General features: G+C 37.7%; 3 protein-coding genes and 1 long non-coding RNA gene across 7 annotated transcripts; 3 read left to right on the plus strand and 1 right to left on the minus strand.

Annotated features, from left to right (window-relative positions):
• Positions 1-276: 276 nt before the first annotated feature.
• LOC103998669 (transcription factor bHLH48) lies at positions 277-6,531 on the plus strand. 4 transcript variants are annotated; one of them, XR_010491410.1, is made up of 7 exons: positions 277-876; positions 1,044-1,109; positions 1,932-2,000; positions 2,334-2,408; positions 2,713-3,348; positions 5,433-5,509; positions 6,408-6,531. XR_010491410.1 is itself a non-coding variant. In XM_009420209.3 (6 exons), exons 1-6 carry the CDS (start codon positions 481-483, stop codon positions 5,433-5,435), a joined length of 822 nt encoding a protein of 273 aa, XP_009418484.2. In that variant the 5' UTR covers positions 277-480; the 3' UTR covers positions 5,436-5,740. The 4 variants fall into 4 exon arrangements, 1 of the variants encoding a protein (XP_009418484.2); XR_010491411.1 differs by having other exon boundaries at positions 2,713-2,925; positions 6,408-6,474; XR_010491409.1 differs by lacking the exon at positions 6,408-6,531 and having other exon boundaries at positions 5,433-5,740.
• A 17-nt stretch (positions 6,532-6,548) lies between these two features.
• LOC135623484 (uncharacterized) lies at positions 6,549-8,650 on the minus strand. The gene is made up of 3 exons (XR_010491412.1): positions 8,276-8,650; positions 7,467-7,540; positions 6,549-7,386 (listed from the first exon to the last, which is right to left on the minus strand). It is a non-coding gene; the product is annotated as an uncharacterized LOC135623484 (long non-coding RNA).
• Positions 8,651-8,661: 11 nt separating this feature from the next.
• LOC135623482 (cytochrome b5 domain-containing protein RLF-like) lies at positions 8,662-13,695 on the plus strand. Its single transcript, XM_065126507.1, has 6 exons — positions 8,662-9,002; positions 9,284-9,380; positions 9,597-9,936; positions 11,201-11,335; positions 12,988-13,038; positions 13,375-13,695. The coding sequence occupies exons 1-6, from the start codon at positions 8,677-8,679 to the stop codon at positions 13,446-13,448; spliced, it is 1,023 nt and encodes a 340-aa protein (XP_064982579.1). The 5' UTR covers positions 8,662-8,676; the 3' UTR covers positions 13,449-13,695.
• Positions 13,696-23,007: 9,312 nt separating this feature from the next.
• On the plus strand, positions 23,008-25,283 carry LOC103998962 (polygalacturonase ADPG1-like). Its single transcript, XM_065123694.1, has 10 exons — positions 23,008-23,085; positions 23,277-23,399; positions 23,490-23,621; positions 23,689-23,838; positions 23,917-23,937; positions 24,039-24,246; positions 24,336-24,417; positions 24,549-24,657; positions 24,746-24,862; positions 25,053-25,283. Exons 1-10 carry the CDS (start codon positions 23,008-23,010, stop codon positions 25,281-25,283), a joined length of 1,251 nt encoding a protein of 416 aa, XP_064979766.1.
• The last annotated feature ends 9 nt before the right edge of the window (positions 25,284-25,292 follow it).

Consider the following 25,292-nt stretch of genomic DNA (forward strand, 5'->3'; position numbering starts at 1 on the left):
CACTACAATCCATGGCGATTTCGGCTCGGACTCTACGAGCACCAGCCCAACCCAGCCCGGTAATTAAGCTAATCTCTAGCTTTACAATGTCGTTAATATATGATTTATATTGAAGTTAATATGAATGTAATGATTATATTTATGGATATATATCCATCCGATAAGGCGATATATAACAACGGAGAAACGGGACGGTCATGTTGTTATTTACGCATAACGTTCCCTGCCGTTTTATATGTGAAGTGCTTTTAACGCCCCCACCTCCCGCCATCGTTTGCCAACAGCCGTCGCCGCGGAATTGGAGGTCCGGGGCGACAGAAGAAGAAGCCGCGTTAGGGTTCCTGTGTGCCGATAGTTGCGCACGGATTAGGGCTCGGTCGAATCGAACAAGCCAAACGTGTTGGGAAAAAATCGGGATTGGAGAGGATCGAGGCTCGTCTCGACGTGAATCTCATCCTCCGGTTCCGTGGGGCGATCGCGATGGGATCCGCGAAGGGGAGCCCCGTGCGTCCGAGCTCGGGCGTGCTGCTGGCGTCCGACGGCTCCTTCAGTGCCCTCCTCGATCTTCCGTCCGACCAGGCCGTGAATCTCCTTCACCGGCTGCCGGATCCCAACGCCGTCGCTTCCAGTGGCGGGATGTGGCGTCTCTGCCTCCCGCCGAGGCCTAAGGCGGAGCTGCTGGACTCGGCCGGTCTCCGGCTGATCGCGCAGCGGTCGGCGAAGAGGAAGGAAGGCGAAAAGCGCAGGGGGGAATCTCCAGCAAAAAAGAGCAAAAGGCGCTCAGAAGAGGGGACTGCGTGCGGTAAGAAGCTCCCTTGCGTTCACGTCCGCGCTCGCCGAGGCCAAGCCACTGATAGCCACAGCTTAGCGGAGAGAGTATGTAAACACCTCTTGTTTACTCACTAGTGCTAGATAATACGTTTCGATTAACTAGTAGTCTATCTGTAACTTTCTTTTGTTCTTAGTCAGTGGTCGTTGAACTTTTTTTCCTCTTATTCTGATGAAATACCAGGCACTAATTATCTAATTGTTTTCAATTTTAGGCAAGGAGGGAGAAAATAAATGCTAGGATGAAAGTTCTCCGAGAACTGATCCCTGGATGCAGCAAGGTATGTTTTCTTATTTCTTAATCATGTAATTATTATTACCACTAGTCTATACTTCTCTCAGTCTAAATACTCACACATCTAATTGTGTTTGAAAAAGCATTTTAGTACTTCGGTGAAATGGCAGAACTTGAGGACTATTTCGTATCTCAGATCTTAAATCATATCCTGTATTAGCTGGTAAATTTTGGAGCTTTCTATTATATTGTATGTGACACTTTGCAATGGTGGTAGGGGTGTAACCATTATCTCAATGATTTGGAGAACTTGGAATGATTTCTCAATCTGATGACAGAGCTGAATGGCAGCTATATGCCACCAACTCATCTAGGAGTATGCATTTCATCACCTCCTGATGGGCATTAATAGAGATTTATTAACCTCATCTGTGCATTAGGTTTAATTTATAGAACTTGAAGCTCGAAAGACTAGTTCATCCTCGATGCAAGATTTGTAGTTTGTGAGTAGTACTACTTAGATCAGTAGCCAAAAGCTTACACGGATACTCACTAGTAGTTAGAATTTCTAAAGGATCTGGGGACCATAAGACTCAGACTAATTCTTCTCTGCCTCAGTGTTCAGCTGCATTCATGACTGTTGAGTCCAAAGGTTATTGACTTGAATCTTTGATCAGTCTTCTGGCTGATGATCATGGTCATTGAGAGACAAAGTTGTGGATTCCAGAGCTCCTATTAAGTCTAAATGTGCATGGTACTCAAAGGCATGAAAATGGGCTTGAAAATTACAAACTTAGAATGTGGCTCCTATACAAAGAGATGAAATATGGCTGCATGATATTGAATCCAATCTCTTACTGTGACACAGATATCAGGTACAACTTTATTGTTGGATGAAATCATCAATCACATAAAATCTCTCCAATGTCTGATTGAGGTATGTGACTTGATTCATTATCCATTCTACAACTACTTTCTCTCTTCTGTATCTTGATTGTGCATATATGAATATTTCATTTCTTAAAAGTCTTGTCATCTTGTCCCAATAATACTTTCCTCTAGTTGGACATGCATAAAGTAACTGTGGGGTCTAAAGTGTTATATCATGACAGATGAATCTCACACCCCCATTTATGACTGTCCAACTAACAGAAGAAAGCTATTGGAACAAAATCTAGGTCATACATTAAGACTTCAAATTTAACAAAAATTCCTGTGCCTGTAGTATTTAAATTACTGTCTAAAGTTCCTTTTCACTATGGTTTTTCAGTTATTGTCAATGAGACTAGCAGCAGCGAACTCAAGGATCAGCTTTAGTGGCCCTGATAGCTCCTCATCAGTGGATGTAATACATCTTTTCCTCTTTTCTCTCCTTACAGTACTAATGGTTTGGAGGTGCCAAAATCTGAGTAACGGTCATATAGTATGTTTGCTTTGAGTCTTGACATAGCACAGCATTTCAATAAATAAATTTATTATAATACTGCCGACAAGGCTTTCATTTGGCGAATCATGTGAAACAATGGTTTTCAAATGTAATCATTGCAACTGTAATTTATGACTAAGTATCCATCACATTAATCTTGTAGCACCCCATATTTTACTCTGAATTTAAGTATGATGTAAAACATGGTTACTACTAATGGCAGTGTGGGTGGCTAACAGTCAATAATGAGAGGAGTAGGAGGGTCGGAATGGAACCGATAGAATGGTCATCATATGGAGGAAGGAGGCAGCCACAACAGCATATCTGGCACATCAATTTAGTGCACCCCCAACAAACATCAAGAGCCTCTGAAGGGGAGACACCCACTACACCGATCATGGGACCTTATTCTTCCAGTGCCATCAATTTGCTTCTGGTAACTGCTGCCCTCCTGTTTCAGCTTTTTATGTCACAAACCAAATTGAAAGATTACAGTACACTAGATAAGGGGTTGGTACGACGTTGACATTTATTTAATAAAGATGTGTCTTAATGTATTCTGACTGCTGTGGTCCCAAATTTCGGTGGCATTGTTGAGCAAACATCTATAAATGGTTGCCAAAGTAATGAGGCCTTCCTGTTGCAATTGTCCTGCGGAGGATCCCACTTAATTAATATGGTCTCCATGGTCCCCTTTCTGTGTATGTTCACACCCTCACTAGTAGAACTACCTTGGTCTCTATGTTCCTATTTCTGAGCATCTCCATTCTGTCCTTCACTAGTAGAACTATCCTTTATTTCCAAGTGGCCTAGGTCTTCAAAAAGGCTTGTTCTCCCCATCCATATCTCATAAGTACAGGTAAGATGAATTTAAGTTCTTTATCAACTATAACTTGCATACTTTTTTGTGACATCCAGTTTCATGTCAAGATTTGCTAATTCTTTCTTCAGAATTGTATCTTCTTCCCCTTGGGTAGCTGCTTTACTTCTTGCCTGTTTATCATTAGCCATCAGGACAGCTGGTGTGCATTAAGCTTGATGTTAACTTGCACTTGAACGAGACAGCCTTCACTGTCATAGTCAGGTCCTTAGCTACCTGATTTAGACTCTTGATATAATTCTGTCACACTCTAGGCCCACATCTTTGGACCATTCTAAATGACATTAATTTTGTTAGATGAGTTTTTTTTTACATCTTGGATGTGGTGATTCGTTAAAACTGGTGCATTGATGTGATTGTTCGACAGCTCTGTAAGTTGTGATGAGGTGAATTAACATACCTCAATGCTAATTGATGGTGTATGGACCCTGTTAGCACCATTCTTGTACAACTCAAGGCAAACTCACTTTAGGTTTTTTACTCCATGAACCTTTTGAATAAATCATTACATTAAACATTCCCCTTTGCTTAGTTATATAAAAACTAGTAGCATGTGAGATATGTTTGGAAAGATACCTGATTATGTGAGACTGAAAAATTCATGTATTTGTGACTTTTATACCATACCAATGTATCGATCAGCTGTCGATATGGTACGTACCGAGCTGTACCGAGCATATCGACACACAGTATACTAAGGTGTACTGATATACCACCCATACCGGTCCTCTATTGGACTGGTATGTACCGCCGATACTGAGCGGTATGGTACGGTATTGCAAACTATGAGTTTTAACAGATAATAATACAATTACATATTAGTAATGTCACGACCCGAGTCTAATGAGCCAACTGGCCAATAACTCCATTTTGGTCCTGCAACCGCGGACCAAAATGCTTAAACGGGAGTTAACGTAGTACACTCATCAGGTCCTTATAAGCTAATCATACATATTGCCCACTTCCAATGTGGGACTAATGAGATGTTACATTATCTCCAACTCAATTAGCTTGACGTCCTCATCAAGGTCCAACATATCCCAGATCGAACCCTAGCATAGTGCATGTGAGGATTAACTCAGTGGTAGCTCCACGCCGTGATGAGTTCTCTGACTCCATCCACGGGTAGCCCTTTCCTACTCGAGCCTTCTCACCGTGCCATAATGCTAGGTCGGCTCTAATACCAAATGTCATGACCCGAGTCTAATGAGCCAACTGGCCAATAACTCCATTTTGGTCCTGCAACCGCGGACCAAAATGCTTAAGCGGGAGTTAACGTAGTACACTCATCAGGCTCTTATAAGCTAATCATACACATTGCCCACTTCCAATGTGGGACTAATGGGATGTTACAAGTAAAGATGTTGTAAGTTCTTGTAAGTAGAGATGAAGGAATATTCTCGTGCAAGATGAACACCAAGCAGATCATTTACATTTCATTGGAACTACTACTTCTTTGTAAGCATTATAATTAGTTGGATCCCTAAAGCAGAACATCTCTACTAGATTGTGAGTTTTAACTAAAAGCAGTGAAGAAGAACAAACAAATTGCATGAGACTCACTAATAAGGTCAGGGGAGAGTCAGTATATGCAGCATTGTCCTTATTTGTTTCTGTGATTTGAACCCTTATCATCCAGGTCATGTACGAGCAATGAGCAACTTATCCTTGTACCAAGGCTCAACTCTTTTCAAGTGAAAAATAGTGTGTTAATGTCGAAGGAACCTATCTAAGAAAGCAAAAAGATAATGGTAAAATTAGTTCACATTCCTTACGGATACATCTTTGATTGAAGAACAAACAACCAGTAAGAGCCGGTACAAGTACCAACCATTATCTCCTCTTGCATCATGGAATAATGTAGTATGAAATTCCATTTCTATGTTCGCTTATACAGATTTGTATTCTTATTCTACACATTCTGCATCTGTTGATTTCTTCATGCCATGTACTCTCTATTTGCTAATCAAATGGCAATCCTATTGATCTCTTAAGTTTAGATCATATTTCACACTGGCTTTTGTTCTTTTACTCTGACCACACTTTTGTTGCCTTTGAAATAGTAATTCAGCACTTCAGCCATCCGAAGACAGAACCTGAAGATGCCATGGTGACAGCATGATTTAATAGCAGCATGGTGGTATGTTAATGACAGCAATAAATTACTCAGTTCTCCATGTTATAAATGTCTAGAATTTTTCTTCCATTTTTCTTTTTTTCTCATATCGGCGGCACTCTTTTGGACAAGAAAGGAATCAAGCAATCCACCTATGATTTTATAAAGTATGATATTAGAGATGTTGGTTTTGAACCATAAAGAGTGTATTAGCCTGGATTAGGCTTATTAATATGTTTCAAGTGCTTCTAAATCTGAATCCTTGTCCTTTGAAACCCCCCTCGCCTTAATACTTTTGCACTCGTTGCCTTGGCAAGGGGCTATAAACATGCATAACAAATTCAGATTAGCATGATAACTAGAAAGAGTTTTTTGGTTTCAATCGATGCCTCCAGTCGCTAACCATCTAAAGAATAAAAGTAGTTAGATTTTAAATGTCAGTTTGATACAGGTTTCAAGTTAAGATGTTGATTTGTGTACTGCCCGAAACAAATAGTCTACGAAGCGATGGAATTGTATTCTTTAGTATCTTAGTCGGATCAGAAGCATACTGTGATTCTTATTTTAAGGAGCTGTCAAGCCAGGATTAAAGTTCATCATTTAAACATTCTTAAGATCACAATCTCCACTATTCCACTGGTTCCTAAAAGTTTCCATGCCAGTTAATTCAGCTCAAATATGATTTCAATTCCAGATATCTTTAAAAAGTATGATTTGCTCAGAACTAGGAGTTCTTAAATTACATATTGTTAAGTTTAGTTGAACCTATCTAGCAACATTTGTTAATTGAGCTTGGAAGCCATAGTAACAGTTGAGAACTTGATATAAATACAGATGCATTACTGACATTGGATATTATACAAATCCAAATGCCTATAAAAGACCAGATCCAGATCGAGCCTAATTTTCCAGAATTTTTCAGGTGTCATTCGAGGGGCGTGCCTATAACAATGCCTTGCATTTCTGATGCACATTCAAGACACACCATCTTGATGTTGTTCATATGATTTGGAACTGCATCATATAATTTCTTGCATTTCTGATACACAGTTCTTCCTCATCAAATCCCTTATCTGCTGGACCTAGAAAAGAAATATGATGCTTGTGTTGAATGGTTTTGCTGTTAATGTCTTTTGTTTCATCATCATAATCGTTGAAATCCATACATTGTAATGTATTTATTGAACTTCTTCGTGGGAAGGAAACAGGATGAACGAATGATGTGCGGAACATGGTTCAAACTCTTAACTAGATTGAGATCTTTGATCGACCTCAGGATTCCAAGAGAAACACCCCCAGTAGTCAGCTCATCTGTGTTGAACTTGGAACCAATGTTGAGATATCTTCTTCAGAATCTATGCATGTCAAACAATTGTTAACTCTTGTGTATTCCTGAAGTAAACTGAAACCCTCATCTCCTTTAGTCTTGATCAATACTTCAACGTTACCTGAAGCAAATGCCCAATAGATGCTCACTCCCTAAGATGTTGTCCGGATCAAATCTAATTCTTTATAACTTGTTTTCATCCTGTTGTAATCCTCAAGCAATCAAGAGATTTCACCCTGTTCCAATAACCGTTGTTGCTTGCAACTCCTTCCCCTAGTCATTTCACAGTTTCTCTGCTCCTCACCAATTACATCTTTCACCATCGTTAAGCTTTCAAGCTTATCCACGAGTCATCCGCTTCAACAACATCGACCTCGTCTTGCTTTCCCTTCAGGGAACTGCTCGGTTGCTTGAGGTTTCTTCTTGACAACATTGCTCTTCAGCGAAGATCTCTTTTATTTTGATGTACAAGGAGACACTTGTGTTTCTTCCATTCATCCCGATGTCATTCTTGGCGTCAGGAAGCCTTCTCTGTTCAAGTTCCGATGCTGATTGGAACTCGAAAACTAACTGGCTGCAGAAGATGCTGTGTGTGAGAAACCCTGGTCTTTTTCTTCTTGAATAGAGACAACAAGCATCGTGTTTAGTACACACCTGTACTTTCAAATCATCAGAATCACCTGAGCGATCAAGTTTGGTGCTCCAACCAGGTTTCCTTGGACAAATACCTATAATAGTAGCAACAGGTGCAATGATGTGAGATTTTCTATGCTTAATGATGCATGGAAAAAGAGAAATCCTGGTTATCAGAGCACAAGAGAAGCATATACTTAATGTGTGATTTAAGATAGGATGCAGAGTAGCTCAAAATGGAAGATATAAAGAGAAAACTAGAAGCATGAAAGTATGTATAAGAAAACTACTGTGCAAATTGCAAATAAACTAGCATAGCTCATTAGTCTCTCCTTCGTTATAGTCCTCAATTTGTAAGCTGTCTGCTTATACAAACTTTTCTCTGTCATGATAATGTTGACAGCTGACAGTTCCTGATGCTACAGTCTGAGCCGACTTTGAGGCATAATGACAAGATACTTATGTATAGTATCCGCAACATAGCGTTCAATTTATATCCATTAGCACTTGTCTCCAACCTGCTAGCTAACCTTCCACGATGCCCATCCAAGCATGCTTCTCATCAAACAATGATACGATTATGCAAGAGTTAATCAAATTCGTGTCTTGTTGCCAGAAAATTCATCATTTCTTTTCGTCATGAACCAGAAATGGTCCTGTGACCATGGATTTCAGGATCGGATCAGAGGATCGCTGGAGAAACCTAGGCAAAACTTGCGCGGCAGGGGGGAAAAAAGGCAAACGGTCTACGAGATTAGAGATCGACAGAGGAAGGCGTTTCGATCGGCATCCAGAAGATACGAAAACAGTATAACAATTCCTACAATTACCAGTAGGGCGGCAGGTCGAGGTGAAGAAGATCTCAGCGAAACGCGAGTTGTAGAACCGAGGCTAAGGTGGGATCGGAGACGAGCCAAATCCGTCACTAGCGCAGGCGAGGAAATCCCCAGACGCGGGAGTGATGCCGCCTTCTTCTCCTTCCTTAATTTGCTTCAATAAATTCCCTCCTCTTTTTCGTTTGATCTTTTCCGCCCTTTATTGCATCGTTCGGTGGAAAGAATCGTACAATCTTGCATACCCGCTTGTCGATTGGATCAACGTTACGTGATAGAAGGGTGTCTGTTTGGGTCGAAGGAGGCAACGTGGCAGCATGGTTTGCTGTTTAAAGTGCAATGCATTTTGCGTCCCAAGACCACATATTTAGTTAACCTACCAGCCTTGTCTATGGTGCATGCAACGGGATGATGGGACCCACCTGTGGAAGAGTCGCTGCAACGGTAAACACGCGTTTTGTTTGCGAGGTCACGACGTTGAGACTGATACGTGTCAGAATCCTGGAGGTGAACGGTACTGGTGGCTGCACGAGATGTTTCAGCTGATAAAAGTTGTAGAGATCCGCACGTCTTTCCCTTCCATATTCGAGACCAAAATATCGTCACATTGTCGCCTCTCCGTATCGTTTCTGCTTCTTGTCCTCCGGTTCGGACCCTTCACTCCTTCCTCCGTCTCGCCTTCTCCCAGACAAGAATCCATCTCAAAGTTGTTAAGATCTCGAAGGTATTCTTCTTTAATTAGATCTCGTTCGCTTCGATTTCTTCCTCACGATTCGATTTTTTTCCTATTTTATTGGGTCTGTATACTCGGGAAATTTTGTAGCGTCGATGCATGTTGGGTCTTTTCACATGAACCAGTAATTTGTTCCTTTTCAATCAGGAACCCTTTTAATCTATCTCGAAGACAATAAGATGGAAAGCAATTTCATTTTTTATAGGGAAATACGCGTGGATCCTCAATCTTTCTTGTTGTTTGTTAACCTTTGTTTGGGATTTCTTTCACAGGCGATCCGGGCAAAACCTATTGAGTTTGAGAAGTTCAAAAATGAGTGCACGGACGAACTTGGAGATGGTTGATTCCTCAGACTTCACCTTTTGCAAGGTGAGCCAACTAACTTTTGGGTGAAATGTGGCTTTCACACTGGTGAAAACTCATCCAATAAATGTATCAATTTTCCCCCATTTAATTGTCATATTGAATCCTAAAACTTGTTTGCCGAGCCTAAAATGTTGAAGATTTGTAGGTTTTGTTGTTGATACTGTAGTGCAACAGTTTCTTAAGAAAGTTCTACGAATTTTAAAAATGTCTTATATCTAGGTTGGTTTACAAGCGGAAGATGGGAATTTAGAGTCTCCCAAAGCAATTCCTGATGTCCGGAAAATCATTCTCGAAGACACAAATGATAAGTCTCAAGGAACTGCAGGTTTGAAAGGGCAATCTGATGTATCTAAATCTAATATTTCAAGTGAAGTGGTTCCAACAAAAGTTGATGATAGTAAAAGAAAGACACAAAAGCCAGATGGAGAAGCGGACGATTTGGCACAGAAACAGAAGGCAAAGGTGAAGAAGCCTGTAGGGAGAACAAAGGTTCCTTTTGAAAAGGGGTACAGCCAAATGGACTGGTTAAAGCTTACTCGCACGCATCCTGACCTTGCAGGTGTTTATTTCCCCTGGATGGTTTATTGATTCGTGTAAATTGGTTTGGTTGATGAATTTCAGTTCATGCTAGGAGCTTATCTTTACTCTAGAAAAAAATAGTGGTTTAGCTCTGCAGCAATAAGATAAATATTTAAGTTTGAGAAATTTGAAACAATTATAATGATATAATGGTCAAATTTTAAGTACTTCTAGAAAAATATTAGTTATGGAAAAGATTTTGAACCAACTACTGTTGTAGCTGTTGCTGCACCTTCCACATGACTGTTCTCATTGACACAACGTTAACAGTAATTGACATGAGAAATGGTGGTTGATGAACCATGGTCCATGATGTAAAATTCTTCTTTCACATGTTGTATTTAATTCTTCCTTTATTCCCCCTTTCATTTATTTATGAGCAGACTGTCATTGAATAAGATGTTTAAACCCAGAGTTAGTTTTCTAAATTAGGAGTCTCTAAACAAGCATTGGTGTGGATTCTAAGATGCAATGGCAGTAAATGGAGGAGATAATAAGTGATACTCAACTTAGTTATGTTGTTGGCCTCTCATTTTTTTAATCACCTTCAGCTCTTCATGCTCTTTGATAAATCCTGCATGTAGGAATATCTTTCTCTGAATTACTCTTTAAGGTGTTTTTCTAACTTTACTGTTTCTCCACTTTGTTTCTGTCGATTTATGCTTAAGCAAGACTACTGTAAATATGGATTATTAGGATTTAGATGTAAAGGTCCACAACCTTTTGCTTCCTTCTGTTGTATGGGATTGACCCATGGCACTATTCTCTCAGCCATTACTCAACTGATTTCATATCTATCATCGGCTTTATCCATCCATCGGATGAGCTGCTTTCGTCCAGTAGTGCACAATGGTGAGTTTCATTGTATGTTGAATTTTTAATGATCCAAAATAAATTTCTCTGAATATTTGTGTCCTTGTTTCAAATGGCTAGAGACATATGTGGGCACCCTATTCAAATATATTATAGTAGTTACTAGTATGATGTTTCATTATTGTACTGGCAAGATAACAACTTTTTGTTTTTATCGTTAACAAACTTGATGATTCTGCGGTTCAAGAATTTTTCATGTATTGTCATAAAAAAATTGCTTTTAAGTACATATTTTCAATCATATAAAATGCTTCTTTTCTCTGTCATTCCACTTTTATACAATTAAATGTATTTATCATCTTTTAAGTTCTCTCAGGCACTATACCAATCTTTGCTGTTGATATCTTTATTATTCGGATTATTCTTTCTAGGACTAAAGGGGCAATCAAACCAAAGGCTTATCTCGATGGATGAAGTTAAGCAACATAAAACTGGTGGTTCAATTTGGACTGTTCTAAAAGGCCATGTATACAATATCTCCCCCTACATGAAATTTCATCCCGGAGGTATGCATCTTTACTTGATTCCGAAACAGACAATTGTTTACAAGTTCTAGTGAACTCATATAATTTTCATTGGGAAATATTCTTTTAGAAGGAAAGTTTGTAGTGTCAGAATCACTGAGATATTCTTTATGAATTATAACATTATATTTCTTTCTAAAAATAGCAGCTTGTGTTGCTTCTTTTGGAGGAAAGCCCTATGACTTGTGGTGCAGATATACTGAGCTATACCTTTATGACTTATACCTAATATGTTTCTTTCCAAAAAGCAGCTTCGTGCACATAAAATTTTGTTCATTGCAAAACAGAGACCAAAAGTTTTGGTTGTTAGGAAGGGGAATATAAGTGTAATAATGCATTTATTGAGTGCATGAACGTCCAAATGATGAATTGGCAGCATTGGAAAAGTTACTTAGAAGTTTCTCCTTCCACTGAACTCTTTCTAAAAATCTCATATGATAACTAATACCCTCAGGATTTAATAGCCAAATCTGAATTTCAATTATCAAGATTTATTTTCATGGTGTTTCGGAGTAACACGGTGCCAGGATGTGCTAGATACCTATATTCATGATGAGGCACATGTTATGACTTTCAAGACAACTTGACAATAAAAAAGAAAGTCATCAGTTGCCTTGGAGGGTAACATCTTAGCTGATGGCCATAAGATGGTCCAAAGTATGGTGATATCCTTGTTAATCCCAATGTAGTCTTATATTAGAGCATAAAGTGCAGGTTTCTACTATCTAATGTTCGTAAAGATAAATAAGATATTTGCATATTCGGTGGGATAGATATGATACTATCGCATTCTGTAGGGGTATCTTTTCTCGATGTTACAGTCATTCCATTATGATATAGATATGAATTCCAGTCATATTTACCTGCCCAATTAACAAATTATCCAGCTTATTGTAAAGAATAGAAAAAGGACCCACAATTTTTTTTTCTGGTCATCAGAATAGTTGAACAATTCTTTTTATTGGAGAAGTAGTTATCTTGCTGACATGAGCTTAGCTTCTGCTTGGTAGACAGTTTCTAGTTTCTACAGATGAAGCTGAAAAAACTCCCACAATATGGACATTGATGAGGAATGTGCACCTGTGGACTTCCTTGTTTAAGTTTGTTTTGATAGTAGCACATTGACAGTCTTACATGATCAAGGTTGTCAAAGTCACTTTTCTACCTAAAATCATAAAAGGGGTCACATACTCGGATCATAGAATCAGATCTTAAGATCATAAGATCCTACAATTTATTAGAAATTAATTTTAAGAAACATGCACATACCTAAAGAAATTTATAACTATTTTTCTTTAAGATAAAGTAACTCTTGTATATTCTTACGCTAATAATTGTATTTTTATTAAAGATTTAAAGTGAATGCATAATCTCTTATTTAAATGATTATACAACAGAAGATTTCTAAGTTTATTTATTAAAACACAGTGCAACTGAATGAAGGCTGCATGGTTCCATAATATTTAACATTTGGATGCAGAAAATCGTCTAAGTTCACTGCAGAATTGTATCACGTTTTGTGTCGCTTGCTTTCTATGATAAATATAACTTGTGTCCTGAAAATGGTTATTATGTCTGGATACGGAGACTTGACTTCTCTTATCAAGTTAATCATGGATATCTTTGTTTTTCAGGTGAGGATATGCTTATGAAGGCAGCTGGTAGAGACTCGACCTCTTTATTCAGTATCCTTTTATCTATTATAGTTGCTTTCTTATGAATGTGACAATTTTACTGGGTATATGAATAAAAATAAAACATCATCCAGTGTAAAGAAAACATGCTGTTGTTTAATGGCAGGAGTCTCAAACTAACAATTCTGTTTTAGCAGAAGAATGGAACAGTGCATGAATGCCCTAGATGATGCCTCCTATTGCTGATGAGATCTGGCACATTAGATCAGTTCGTTTTACTATTAAAACAAACTCTCTTTTCCATTTTTGTTTATTTAATCAGTATGCTCTTCGTGAATAAAAGTATTTTTATCTCTCGCTCTCAAGTTATCTTTAACTTCCTCCTAGACAAATATCATGCATGGGTGAATGCTGAATTTTTATTGGAGAGGTGCCTTGTGGGAATATTGGAATATAATTGATGATGAACTCCAGAATTTTTCTAAACAAGTATTATTATATTTGCACCCCGGGGTTGTGATCTGTTCCAGGATCCGACCGGTTGGAGGTTAGCAAAGCAAGTTGAATACGTAGTGTCATTCATTTGCCTTGTATGTCCGTATTTCTTGCTTGCTACAAGCACAGTTCTCTTTTGTATTAGAATGACAATCTTTGTACTCGGATGTTGTTTATCCAAATCTTCATAGTGTACACTGGAGATGAACCGAATCGAGTGCATCTTGCATTGCATAAGAAGCCTTGTGATGGTGTCGCTTCAATGATATGATCCTAGTAATTGATTGTTCTGGAATTTTCATGTCAAGATATATTTATATTTTACCATGACATTAAGTCATAGTAGTTTCTCATATTCTCATTGCACTAAAGGAATGCATATGATCACAGGTGCAAAAAGCATCATCCAGTAACATTCTTTTAAATGACATCTAAAGGTGCAGGGAAAGATTCCAGCAGCTGAGCATCCATCAAGCCCTATGCGCCGCAATGCAGGTACCATCTCACACCGTTTTGTTGCTTATTGTAACCTCTCTCACACTGCTGCAACAGATGATTCCAAAGCATAATCTCTGTGTAACCTCTCTATTGTAGCCTCTCTCACACTGCTGCAACAAATGCAGGTAACCTCTCACGCCATTTTGCTGCTTATTGTAACCTCTCTCACACTGCTGCAACAGATGATTCCAAAGTATAATCTCTGTTTTGTTTTCTGTCGGTGCTTTAATAAGCATGAAGGATAAACTGATGACAGCAAGCAATCATGCATGCATCTAGTGGACTTGCTTCCACATTTTTCCAAATGATGAGGCAATGAATCAGCCGGCCACATGCATACATATAGAGTGAGAAGAACAAGAGAGAGAGTTCATCAGACATAACAGAGGCAGTTGCATCTCGTTTCACCTCATTCTACATGCACGTCTTTACATAACCATAAGCATATCTATTATGTAGATATATAGAGACGGAGGTTTGCATGTCTACTATTTCCTCAGGCATTCACGGATGACTTTAGGACAAGTTCTAAGGCCCCTGAAAGTCCAGTGTACACTGTCAGGTATGACTCGAAGGTTGCACTTTTGCATACCCAAAAGAGAACGCACCTCACGACAACCCAATGCTGCTTGATGTGCGTATCGCCGGAAACCTCCTGCAGCCCGGCGGATTATGGTACGGTGAAGTCCAGGCTTCGATCATGTTCAACGGCGTCAATGGTATGGTGAAGTAGAGCCGGTGACTCCTGCCGTTCCTTGTTTTGAGCCAGAGACCATGGCAACAACAGTCCCAACTCTCATTCTTACTACTATTCGATTCACTAGTTGTATGCAGTAGTTTTCTCTAGTTTTATATGCAGTTGTACTGTATCTGATAGAGGGGAGAACTCTTGTTCTTCTATTTGATTTAAATAGATCTATGTTTAGTTTGGAAAGAAAAAAAGTTAATTCTTTTTCCCATGTTCCTATTGAATAGGAGGAACGATCAAGAAATGCTCCTCTTGTCGCAACCTCTTCCCAATTCACTTTCGTAACTCCGAAGGAAGCTTTACTTACTGGTATATAATCATTGACATGAGCAATATCAATAATAAATGATTTGACAAGAGTTATTATAACTTAAACTCATTCTACCATCTAAGTGCTTTAACAGAACTACTAGAAAACATATTATTCTTGAAAAAAAAATACTAAAATACATACTATTCTTGAAGAAAAAAAAATATTATTATATGTCATAAACTATCTTTATTAACTTGATAATTGAGTTTGACCATAGCAAATCTTACGATAAAATTTTGTAGTCATAAAACTTGATTAATGAGCTGTTATAAAATCAGTTTTAATATTTTTTATAAATTATCTTTTCAACTACTAAATATAAAGCATAAAATGAACTTTCTACTATCGAGAAAATTTACAGAATTAGCATATGAAAATACCATCATTTTAAGCTGATCTAATTTTATATATATATATATATTAAGATTGAATGCTGTAAAAAAATTGACATATCGATGGAATAAGCAGTATACTAAAGTAAAGGGTGATGTGCCGAAGGTTTGAACAAAGTATCGAAAGATTGGATAATATGTCGGAATAGTGTACAACTTGTCTAAAGCTTCATAAAGGTATCGCATATATAGTTGATTTGTTAAAGTCTTAATCAAGGTCATTATGGGTCAATCTGAGTTAGTATTAGATTAAAATAATATCAACTTATCAAGAAAGTCATTAGGTATGTAATTAGACCTAATTGAGCTAGTTAAAAGGTCAAAACTATGACTTAAACCAGGTGATGGTATCGCTAGGCCTACAAGTTATTATTGGATTAAAATAATGTCAACTTATCAAGAAAGTCATTATACTTGAAATTAGACCTAACTGAGATAGTTGAAAGATCAAAACTATGGCTTAAACTAGGTTTGGTGATGGTACTACTAGGCCCAAGCGATAGTATCGCCTAAGTTAGTCGACAATCACCATTTGTGCTTTATCAGTCTTTTTGGCGATGGGGTCGCCTATGCCGACAGTAATACTAGCCTAAGCTAATGATAGTACTACCAAAGTCCAAATTTGTAATATAGTTACGATGATAGTGCTATCGAGTGCCAACAATAGCGTCACCTGTACCTCAAAATTTTAGAGATTTAAAATTTTGACTTTATTCTTGAAGGCTTTTGGGTATCTAAATATCCAACTTGTTAATGGAGCATCCATTTGTGAGATAATAAAATGTTAGAAACTCTTATTTTGAGCATAGTTTGAGTCTTTTCTTCCTCTTTAGTTTAGTTATAATTCTAAGTTGTAAGAGGTGAGAGATCTTATGTAAAAAGAGAGTGTGAGGGTTATCTTTATAGCCTAAAAAAGAAAAAAATAACAAGGAATGGATGTAGATCGAAAAGATCAAAAATAATAAGGTTATCTTTACTTTCCTTTACTTATGATTTAGTTTTATTCTCTTGTAACTTTAACAGGGTCAATCGATTTTTTTAAATGTGTTGACTTATTAATTGAGTTTTAAAATTGATTCAAATTACTATTGCACTAATTCACTCCCTCTCTTAGTATCATTAAGATCTTAATAATTAGTATCAAAGTAAGATTCTCTTATTTCGATTAACACCTAAGAGAGAATAAATTATGTTTTTAAGCAATCAAGAGGGATATTCTATCACACATCCTTTTATATTTAATAAGACAAATTATACATATTAAAAAATAAAAATAAAGATTTTTTTGTTTTCTATGGATTTTGATTTATGGAATGTTATCGAGTTTGATTTTAAAAAATCTTCTAAATTGATAGATAAATGGAATGATTTAGAAAAAAAAATTCTTTAAATATTAAAGCTATGAATACTTTATTTTATATTTTAGATAAAATTAATTTAATTGAGTTTGACACATATGATATATAATACACACTTAAAGTCATTCACAAATGTATAAGTAGTGTAAATGTTAGGATCGAGAGCACTAAGAGGGGGGGGGTGAATTAGTGCAGCGGAAATCTTACAACGATTAAAAACGAAAGGCTGCGTTCGTTCAAAAACTATTATGATGCAAAAGCTAATTCTCAGTTTGTATCTAAGTGCAGTTTGCGTCTAAGCGCAGATTGCGTCTAAGCGCAGTTTTGCGTCTAAGCGCAGTTTACGTCTAAACTCAGATTTACGTCTAAACGCAGTTTTACGTCTAAACGTAGATTTACGTCTAAACGCAGATTTACGTCTAAACGCAGTTTTACGTCTAAACGCAGATTTACGTCTAAACTCAGATTTACGTCTAAACTCAAATTTATGTCTAAACGCAGATTTACGTCTAAACGCAGTTTTACGTCTAGACGCAGATTTACGTCTAAACTTTGAAACTCGTTTGTATACTCGCAGAAGGCAGTATGCAGTTGAAATCAAGACGTAAACGTGAACTGAGATCTGATGATTGTGCGAGGAAAGCCGATTTACGTCTGAATGCAGTTTTACGTCTAAATGTTGAAACTCGTTCGTAAAATTGTAGAGGACAGTTTGCAGTTATCAATAGGATCAAAATGTAAGTGTAAACTGCAAAGAAGCTCGTTCGTAAAAGCACGGAAGACAGTTCTGCAGAATCAAACGTAAACGTAAACTGTAATGTATGAAAATACGAATTTACGTCTGAATGCAGATTCGGAAGAACAGCACTTAGAACTTGTTCGTGAAAGCGCAGAGAGCAGTAGTAATGAAGGAGGTTTGCAGTAATGATAAAGTGCTCGAGAATAAACGTAAACCAGAGATTTAGAGTGGTTCGGTCAGCCTTGACCTACTCCACTTTTGGCTTCCTCCACCGACGAGGTTGCCGACGTCAACTAGGTGCCTTCCTTCAATGGGCGAAGGCTAACTGCCCTTTTACAGTTTCTCTCCTTTTGACAGGCTCAGGAGACAACCTTTACAGACCTTTCTCTCCTCACTTTACAACTGAAAACTTGAAGAACAGAAGGAGGAAACTTAAAGGCTTTACAACACTTTTGAGCTCTTAGAATCACAGAAAAGATCAAGATTTCGGTGTAGGTCTGTATCTTTTTAGTGCTGAATGGGTGGGGTATTTATAGGCCCCAACCCAATTCAAAATTCGAGCTCAAAACGATCAAATCGATCAAATCCCAGAATTCTGGGATCAGGCGGTTGCACCTCTTGACTGGAGAGGTGGCACCGCCTGGCAGAGCTCGAAGACTGAGCTCAGGCGATTGCTCCTCTCTGCCAGAGCTCGAAGACTGAGCTCGATGGTTGCATCACCTGGCAGAGCTCGAAGACTGAGCTTGGTGGTTGCACCACCTGGCAGAGCTCGAAGTCTGAGCTCGGTGGTTGCATCACCTGGCAGAGCTCGAAACTGAGCTCAGGCTGATGCACCTCTCTGCCAGAGCTCGAAGACTGAGCTCGGTGGTTGCATCACCTGCCAGAGCTCGAGACTGAGCTCAGGCTGATGCACCTCTCTGCCAGAGCTCGAAGACTGAGCTCGGTGGTTGCATCGCCTGGCAGAGCTCGAAACTTGAGCTCTGGCGGTGCTACCTCTTGACAGAGGAGGTTGCACCGCCCAGTCTAGCTCGAAGACTGAGCTCTGGGCGGTTGCACCTCTTGGCTGGGGCGGTTGCACCTCCCAGCCTCGCAGCCCTGGCGGTTGCACCTCCTGGCTGGGGCGGTTGCACCTCCCAACCTCACAGCCCTGGCGGTTGCACCTCCTGGCTGGGGCGGTTGCACCTCCTGGTGCAATCAGGGTCCGAATGGTTCGCTCCATTCGGCCCAATTTGAATCTTTTCAGGGGCCCAATTTCCCCAAGATTAAGCTAATGGGATCACCTCCCATTTTCATGCTTAATCATCATGCTAACTACGATTAACTCTAAGACAACTTCTGCAGCTTTGCTCCGATGCGTCAATCGCTTCTTCCGGCGAGTTTCCGGCCAACTTCCGTCGATCATCCGATAAACCCTCGGTGATCCTTCTGCGGACATCCGGCATACTCCTGGACTTTGCGACGATCCACTTGGCGAGTTCCGACGAGCTTCGCTTGGCAAGCTTCTGGACTTCTCGGATCTGTTCTCGCTGAACCTCCGACGACCGTCCGAACTTCCGTCGAACTCTCGAACTCCCAACGTGATCATGATCTTGACTCCGGCGCAACACCTGCTGCTTGTCTTACTCTCATCGTAGTTAATCTTGCACACTTAAACAAAACTTCGATCGAGACAATTAATCCTAAGCAATTAACCAAGTTGTCCGATATGTCATTGGTCCCTCGACGCTTCGTCCGATTCTTCGGCGTATCGTCCTCTTCTGCAGCCTATTGCCCAATCGGCCAGTTGACTCCGCAACTCCGATATCCTTGGCACAATACCCGCTCTTCTTGGCCCGATGCCCGATTCCATGGCCCGAAGCCTTCTGTCGATACGTCGACCGATCCACCGGCCCGACGTCCAATCTTCTGACATGTTCCTTCGGCACAACATGATTTTCCTGCTTTAATTGTCTCATCCTGATCGAAGCATCCTGCGTCACTCAAAACGCAGATTAAATCATAAACATATATCAAGTAGTTTCATCATCAAAATACGAGATTCAATAGTAAAAGAATCCAAAATTAATCTTTTGATTCATAATTATAAATTATTTAAAATAAAACTAAGTAAATCTATTGATGATATATACACTCATTTTATGAATGTTGTCAATAAATTAAAAGCTGTTTGTAAAAACTATACTAATCTTGAATTGGTGAGTAAAATCTTAAGATCTCTTCCTAAAAGTTAGGATCCATATAACGATAATATAAGAAGCTAAAGGCTTAAATAATTTTCTTGTTGAAAAATTCATAAGATCTTTAATGACTTATGAAATAACATACAAAGTATCTAACGAAGAAAAAGTGACAAATTATACCTTAATAACTTTTATTTATGAGGTATTTGACTCTCTCAAAACTTCTTTATCATAAAAAAAAAATTACTTGAACCATTTTATGATTTATATGATGAACTCAAAAAAGATTAGCAAGAAATATAGTTCACTAAAAAAGATCATGCATTACTTACTAATGAATTTGATATATTAAAAATTATACATGATAAATATACAACAACTTCTTACCGCTTGAAAAGAAGTTACTTAAAAATCATATACTTTAAAAATATAAAAAAGACTTAATTGTGATTAATAAGAAACTAAAATATTGTTTAGAAGAATCAAATCACAGTAATAATATGATAGAATCTTTTTGAAAGGAAAATAAGTTAACGTTAAAAAATTTTAAAATTAAAAATAAATCACTTGATATAATTCTTGCTAAATAAGATTGTGTCTTTAAAAAAGAATGTATTGGTAGCATATATCAAAAGTCAACTAAATTTGTAAAAGGACAACACTATATATTTCTCATAAAGTTAAATATAGTTTTTATGAAGAGCTTGATTATTATAATTACACATACTCTCTCAAAAAAAAAAAAAAGTTACAAAAATTATTTTAGATTCCTAAAGGAACCATAAGTGATTTAAAGCTAAAAAATAAGAAAGATAAATCAAAGGATCCAAAATCAAATAGGTATCTAAAATAAATCTTTTTTTTTATATAGATTTATCTTTAAACAAAAGCTATGAGTAAAAGATGATATTGAATGCCCAAATGTATGACCGGAGATCCTACCAATTTCTCAATTTCTCAAAGTTTTTTTGGAGAATAATAAAGAAAAAAATTATTAGGATTGAAAATATTTATAACAAATAAAATCTCTTGATTAAAGATATACTTTTGGTAGATAACTAAAAACACAAGAAGCATAAGCCAACTTTATAATAAAGGATATAATATTAAATTTAAATCTCATACTTGCATCATAGAAATACCAAGTAATAAGAAATATATGATAGCTTTAAGATGTGATAACGTTTATACTATTTGATATTGATTTTCATAATCGAACTTATTTTTTAATTTTGAATAACGATGTATTACTTTGACATAGAAAACTAGGACATGTTACGATGAAATTAATTTTTCAAATTGAAACTAAAAAACTTATAAGAGAAATATCTAAAATTAAATTTATTAAAAATAAAATTTACGATGCATGCCAATTAGGAAAACATAAGGAGTAACTTCAAATCCAAAAACTAAGTACCTCTAGATCATTATAACTATTTCACATCAATTTATTTGGATCTATTAATATTATACGTCTAGAAAATAATAAATATATTTTATTATTATTGATAACTACAGTAGATATATCTACTTGGACATTTTTTTGATACATAAAAATAACTGTTTCAAATATTTTACTAAATTTTATAAACAAATTAAAAATAAAAAAATATTTTATGATTTTTTCTATTTATAATGATCATGATAATAAATTTAAAAATCATACTTTTTAAAAAATTTATGATTTGAACGAGTAAGATCATAATTTCTCTATTCTAAAAAATTATAAAAAATTAAGTTATTGATATAAGAGCTTATAAAAAATGATAAGAATTATACTTACTTAATGAATATAGTATACTCAAATACTTTTAAACCGAAGACATTAATATTATGCTATGTTACGAATAGAGTTATTATAAGAGTCCATCTAACTAACCAAAACAATTTAAAACTTGATTCACTTTGATTCCAAATTCTATAAAATCGGAACTAAGTATTCTGGAACAAAATATCATGCTCTATTGTATGAGCATTTATTGATCATTACTCTTAAGGGAATGCATTTAGAATTATACCACACAAAAACAACAACCATTAAACACTCTTTGGTGACATCTTAGTGAGCGGGGAAAGTATTGAATCGGTTTGGTTCCAAGATCTGTACTGAAATTGAACTAAAATAGGAGAAGATGCATGCCATGGCAGATGAACTAATAATACATGTGGTTGAGGATCTCAAAAGGTAAACAAAACAACTTGTATAGGAATACATACCATCAAGTTTATGATGTACATTATTTTCATTGTAATTTATGACTTACATCACTGCCCATTTTATTGGTGGAAACATTGCCATTCTCCTCACTTGCCACAAATGTGTGCTTGTTACCCATCTTGCATGTTTTTGCCAAGGTTATACAAAGGTAAATAGTGAACCAAATCAAATAAACTTATTGTAATCAAAAAGTAAATAGTGAATGACTGTATCTAATCTTATAAAAATATGGCCCAAAATGTATAATAAATAAAAAAATATTCTACTTTATGAAAAATATAAATCACATTGGTTTCTCACACTTTTGAAGTTTTAGACAAAGTTACAGGGTGGGTACTTTCAGAATATAAAAAATTCTATTAACATCTTACAAATGTTAAAATGCTAATGTCATCGCATTTGAGCATTTTCAATGTAAAATTCGCGTTAGATATGATTTGAATTTATATTTAAAAAGTGCATTGAGCTATTGATTGTAAAGCAACATTTCATGAACATTTCAAATATATTTATTTCCTAATATGTTTATAATGTACATTATTTGTTTCCAAATAAAGCACATTTCAAATATATTTCCAAATACACGCTCAAAGATGCATGCATACTCTATGAACCGATCAAATAACTTACTAAAATCTATGTATAATATTCACAGATGCATACTAAATTCGGCTACCGATTGTTAAAAATAATGAAGTTTATAATGTACATTATTTTCATTCAAAGTTTGAAATAAAAAAAAATGATCAATCCATCATTCGCATTTATTTTAGCAATCCACCAAAATAGTTATAATTAATCCTGATGTTAAATAATAATTAAAATAACCTCATATATTTCTATACAATTTCACCAATCTGAGTAACTCAAATTTCAAGAATGATTTGATTACTAATCAACACATAGGCTGTATCCGTATGAATCTGTCGAAGATTTCGGTGATCTACACTGTCCCCTTTAATGAATATGTCAATTATAGAAGGTTTTAAGCAGTCGACAAGTATTTAAGGAATCAAATCACTGCTTATAGTAATTTCTCATGGCCTTTCCACTTTCTGTCGTGTGTAAAAGTGGCGTATATGGTCAACAACGCCGTCATATATACGGCAAAATGTTGTCATATAAAAGAAAGAACAAATGTGGATAAGCGATCAGCTGTAAATTCTTCCCTTGTATTCATCTGCCCCCTTATCCCTATAAACATGCATTTATCTGCTTGACAGTGACATCTCACGCAGACTCGTGTAAGGATTTTGTACGATGGTGAGTCGAGGAAGTTGGATGTTGAGTTTGTGTTCTTGTCGTTTCCCTGCGGGACTCATGAGCTTTCTACCGTCGTTGTTTGCAGGGACTCGTAAGCGTTCTCACACTCTCGGTTCTTGTTTCTTGGTCCATCGGGGGAGTGACAGCCGCAACTTACAGCGTGGTAGACCATGGAGCCAAGGGAGATGGCAACACCGATGACACCCAAGTATAATAATATACAGTGGAGATGCATCTATAGTTATCTCAATTTACAGGCACAAATAGAGAGAGCTTTACATGTCTGTTGCTTCCTCAGGCATTCACGTACGCTTGGAATGCGGTGTGCAGTGATGCCGCAGCTCCAACCTTCCTCGTCCCTTCAGGAATGACGTTCCTGTTAGGGCAGGTCGTCTTCCAAGGCCCCTGCAAGTCCAACGTCCATGTCGAGGTACACTTCCCTCCCACTCGAATGCCACACGCACGGAAGAGAGGAGCTCATTGCTGCTCGTGTGCAGATTTCTGGAAATATTCTGCGGCCAAGCGGGTTATGGTCAGGAGGCGTGGTGAGTTGGATCGTGTTCAACAACGTCAACGGGCTCTCCATCGCCAGCACCGGCGTGATCGACGGCCAGGGATCGGCCTACTGGACCTGCAGAAACAATTACGTAAGCTTTTTGCCCCTCTGATGAAGCAGCTTCTCTCACCTTTCCTGCGCTCACTCCATCTGCTTTCTTTGACTGCAGCAATGCAATGACGCTCCCAGCGTAAGTGTCGTGGTGGATATACTTTGAATGGATATATACATATATATATATATATATATGGAAAAATGAACTAAATGGAAGGAGTGCCGATTTGGATGTAGGCGTTGACTGTGCTCAACGCCAACGGGTCGAGGTTGAGTGGATTGAAGGTCATCAACAGTCCAAGCAAGCACCTCATCGTGGGGTGGAGCGTGGGAGTCACCATTGATGGGATCAACGTAACAGCCCCCGGGGACAGCCCCAACACGGATGGGGTGTTCATCCAGCAGAGCCAGCATGTGTCTCTCTCGAACTCCATCATCGGCACAGGTGATGACTGCTTCCACCCCTCGGTCTCGTAGAAGAAGAACCTGTAGGCGAAGAGCGTAGTTCTTTCTAATGAATGGAATTGGTTGCAGGAGACGACTGCGTGGCGATTGGCAATGGAACCTTGGATGTTAATGTCACCGGAATAACCTGCGGTCCTGGACACGGAATAAGGTTTGCCTTGAGAGAAAGCTTTGATTTCTCTCAGCCTAATCCTTGGAAATAAACTGATCGACATCTTCTAGATTTGGAAATTCCCCTCTAAATGTCTGATTTAAATGTTGTTGTTGTTTCCATGATTCTAGTATTGGCAGCCTGGGCAGTGAAAACTCTGAAGCACAAGTGGAACAAATTCATGTATCTAACTCAAGGATATTCAACGCCACCAATGGATTAAGAATCAAGACATGGCAGGTGAACGTTCTCTTCTCTCTGTTCTTCTATCTCTCATACTTTGAGTTTGTTTTCGGATGCATTACCATCCTTTTTCTTGGTATGACAGGGAGGATCTGGTTATGCAAAGAATATATCATTTGAGGCGATCAACCTCGCCGCCGTAGACAATCCTATACTCATAGATCAATATTATTGCCCGAGGGGAGATTGTGCTCTCAACCAGGTGAACCAAAATTATATGATTTTTGATGCAAGAGAAATCAAATTTTGGTTTTATATGGCTTGAAAAATGCTAGACGTATACATTTAATTGTATAATTGCCTTAAGATCTTTCGAGAAAATTAAAATAGATATTTCATACTTTTAAGCTACTAACGTTTTTATTCCACATTGTTTCGATGCGATGGGGAAGTCGTCGAGTCTTCAAGTGAGTAATGTGCGCTACAGTGACATATCAGGAACAACAACCGGGAAGATAGCCATTACTCTCAACTGCAGTCAAAGCGTGATTTGTACAGACATCAGCTTGCAGAACATCAACATCCAATCTGCAGATGCTGGAGGAACAGTAGTGGCTAACTGTACCAATGTCCAGGGAACAGCAGTGGGCATTGTTAAGCCTACAGTTCCTTGCTTAAACTAGAGATCTTTG

Source organism: Musa acuminata, chromosome BXJ2-9 (assembly GCF_036884655.1).
Source record: "Musa acuminata AAA Group cultivar baxijiao chromosome BXJ2-9, Cavendish_Baxijiao_AAA, whole genome shotgun sequence".
Taxonomy (NCBI): Eukaryota; Viridiplantae; Streptophyta; class Magnoliopsida; order Zingiberales; family Musaceae; genus Musa; species Musa acuminata.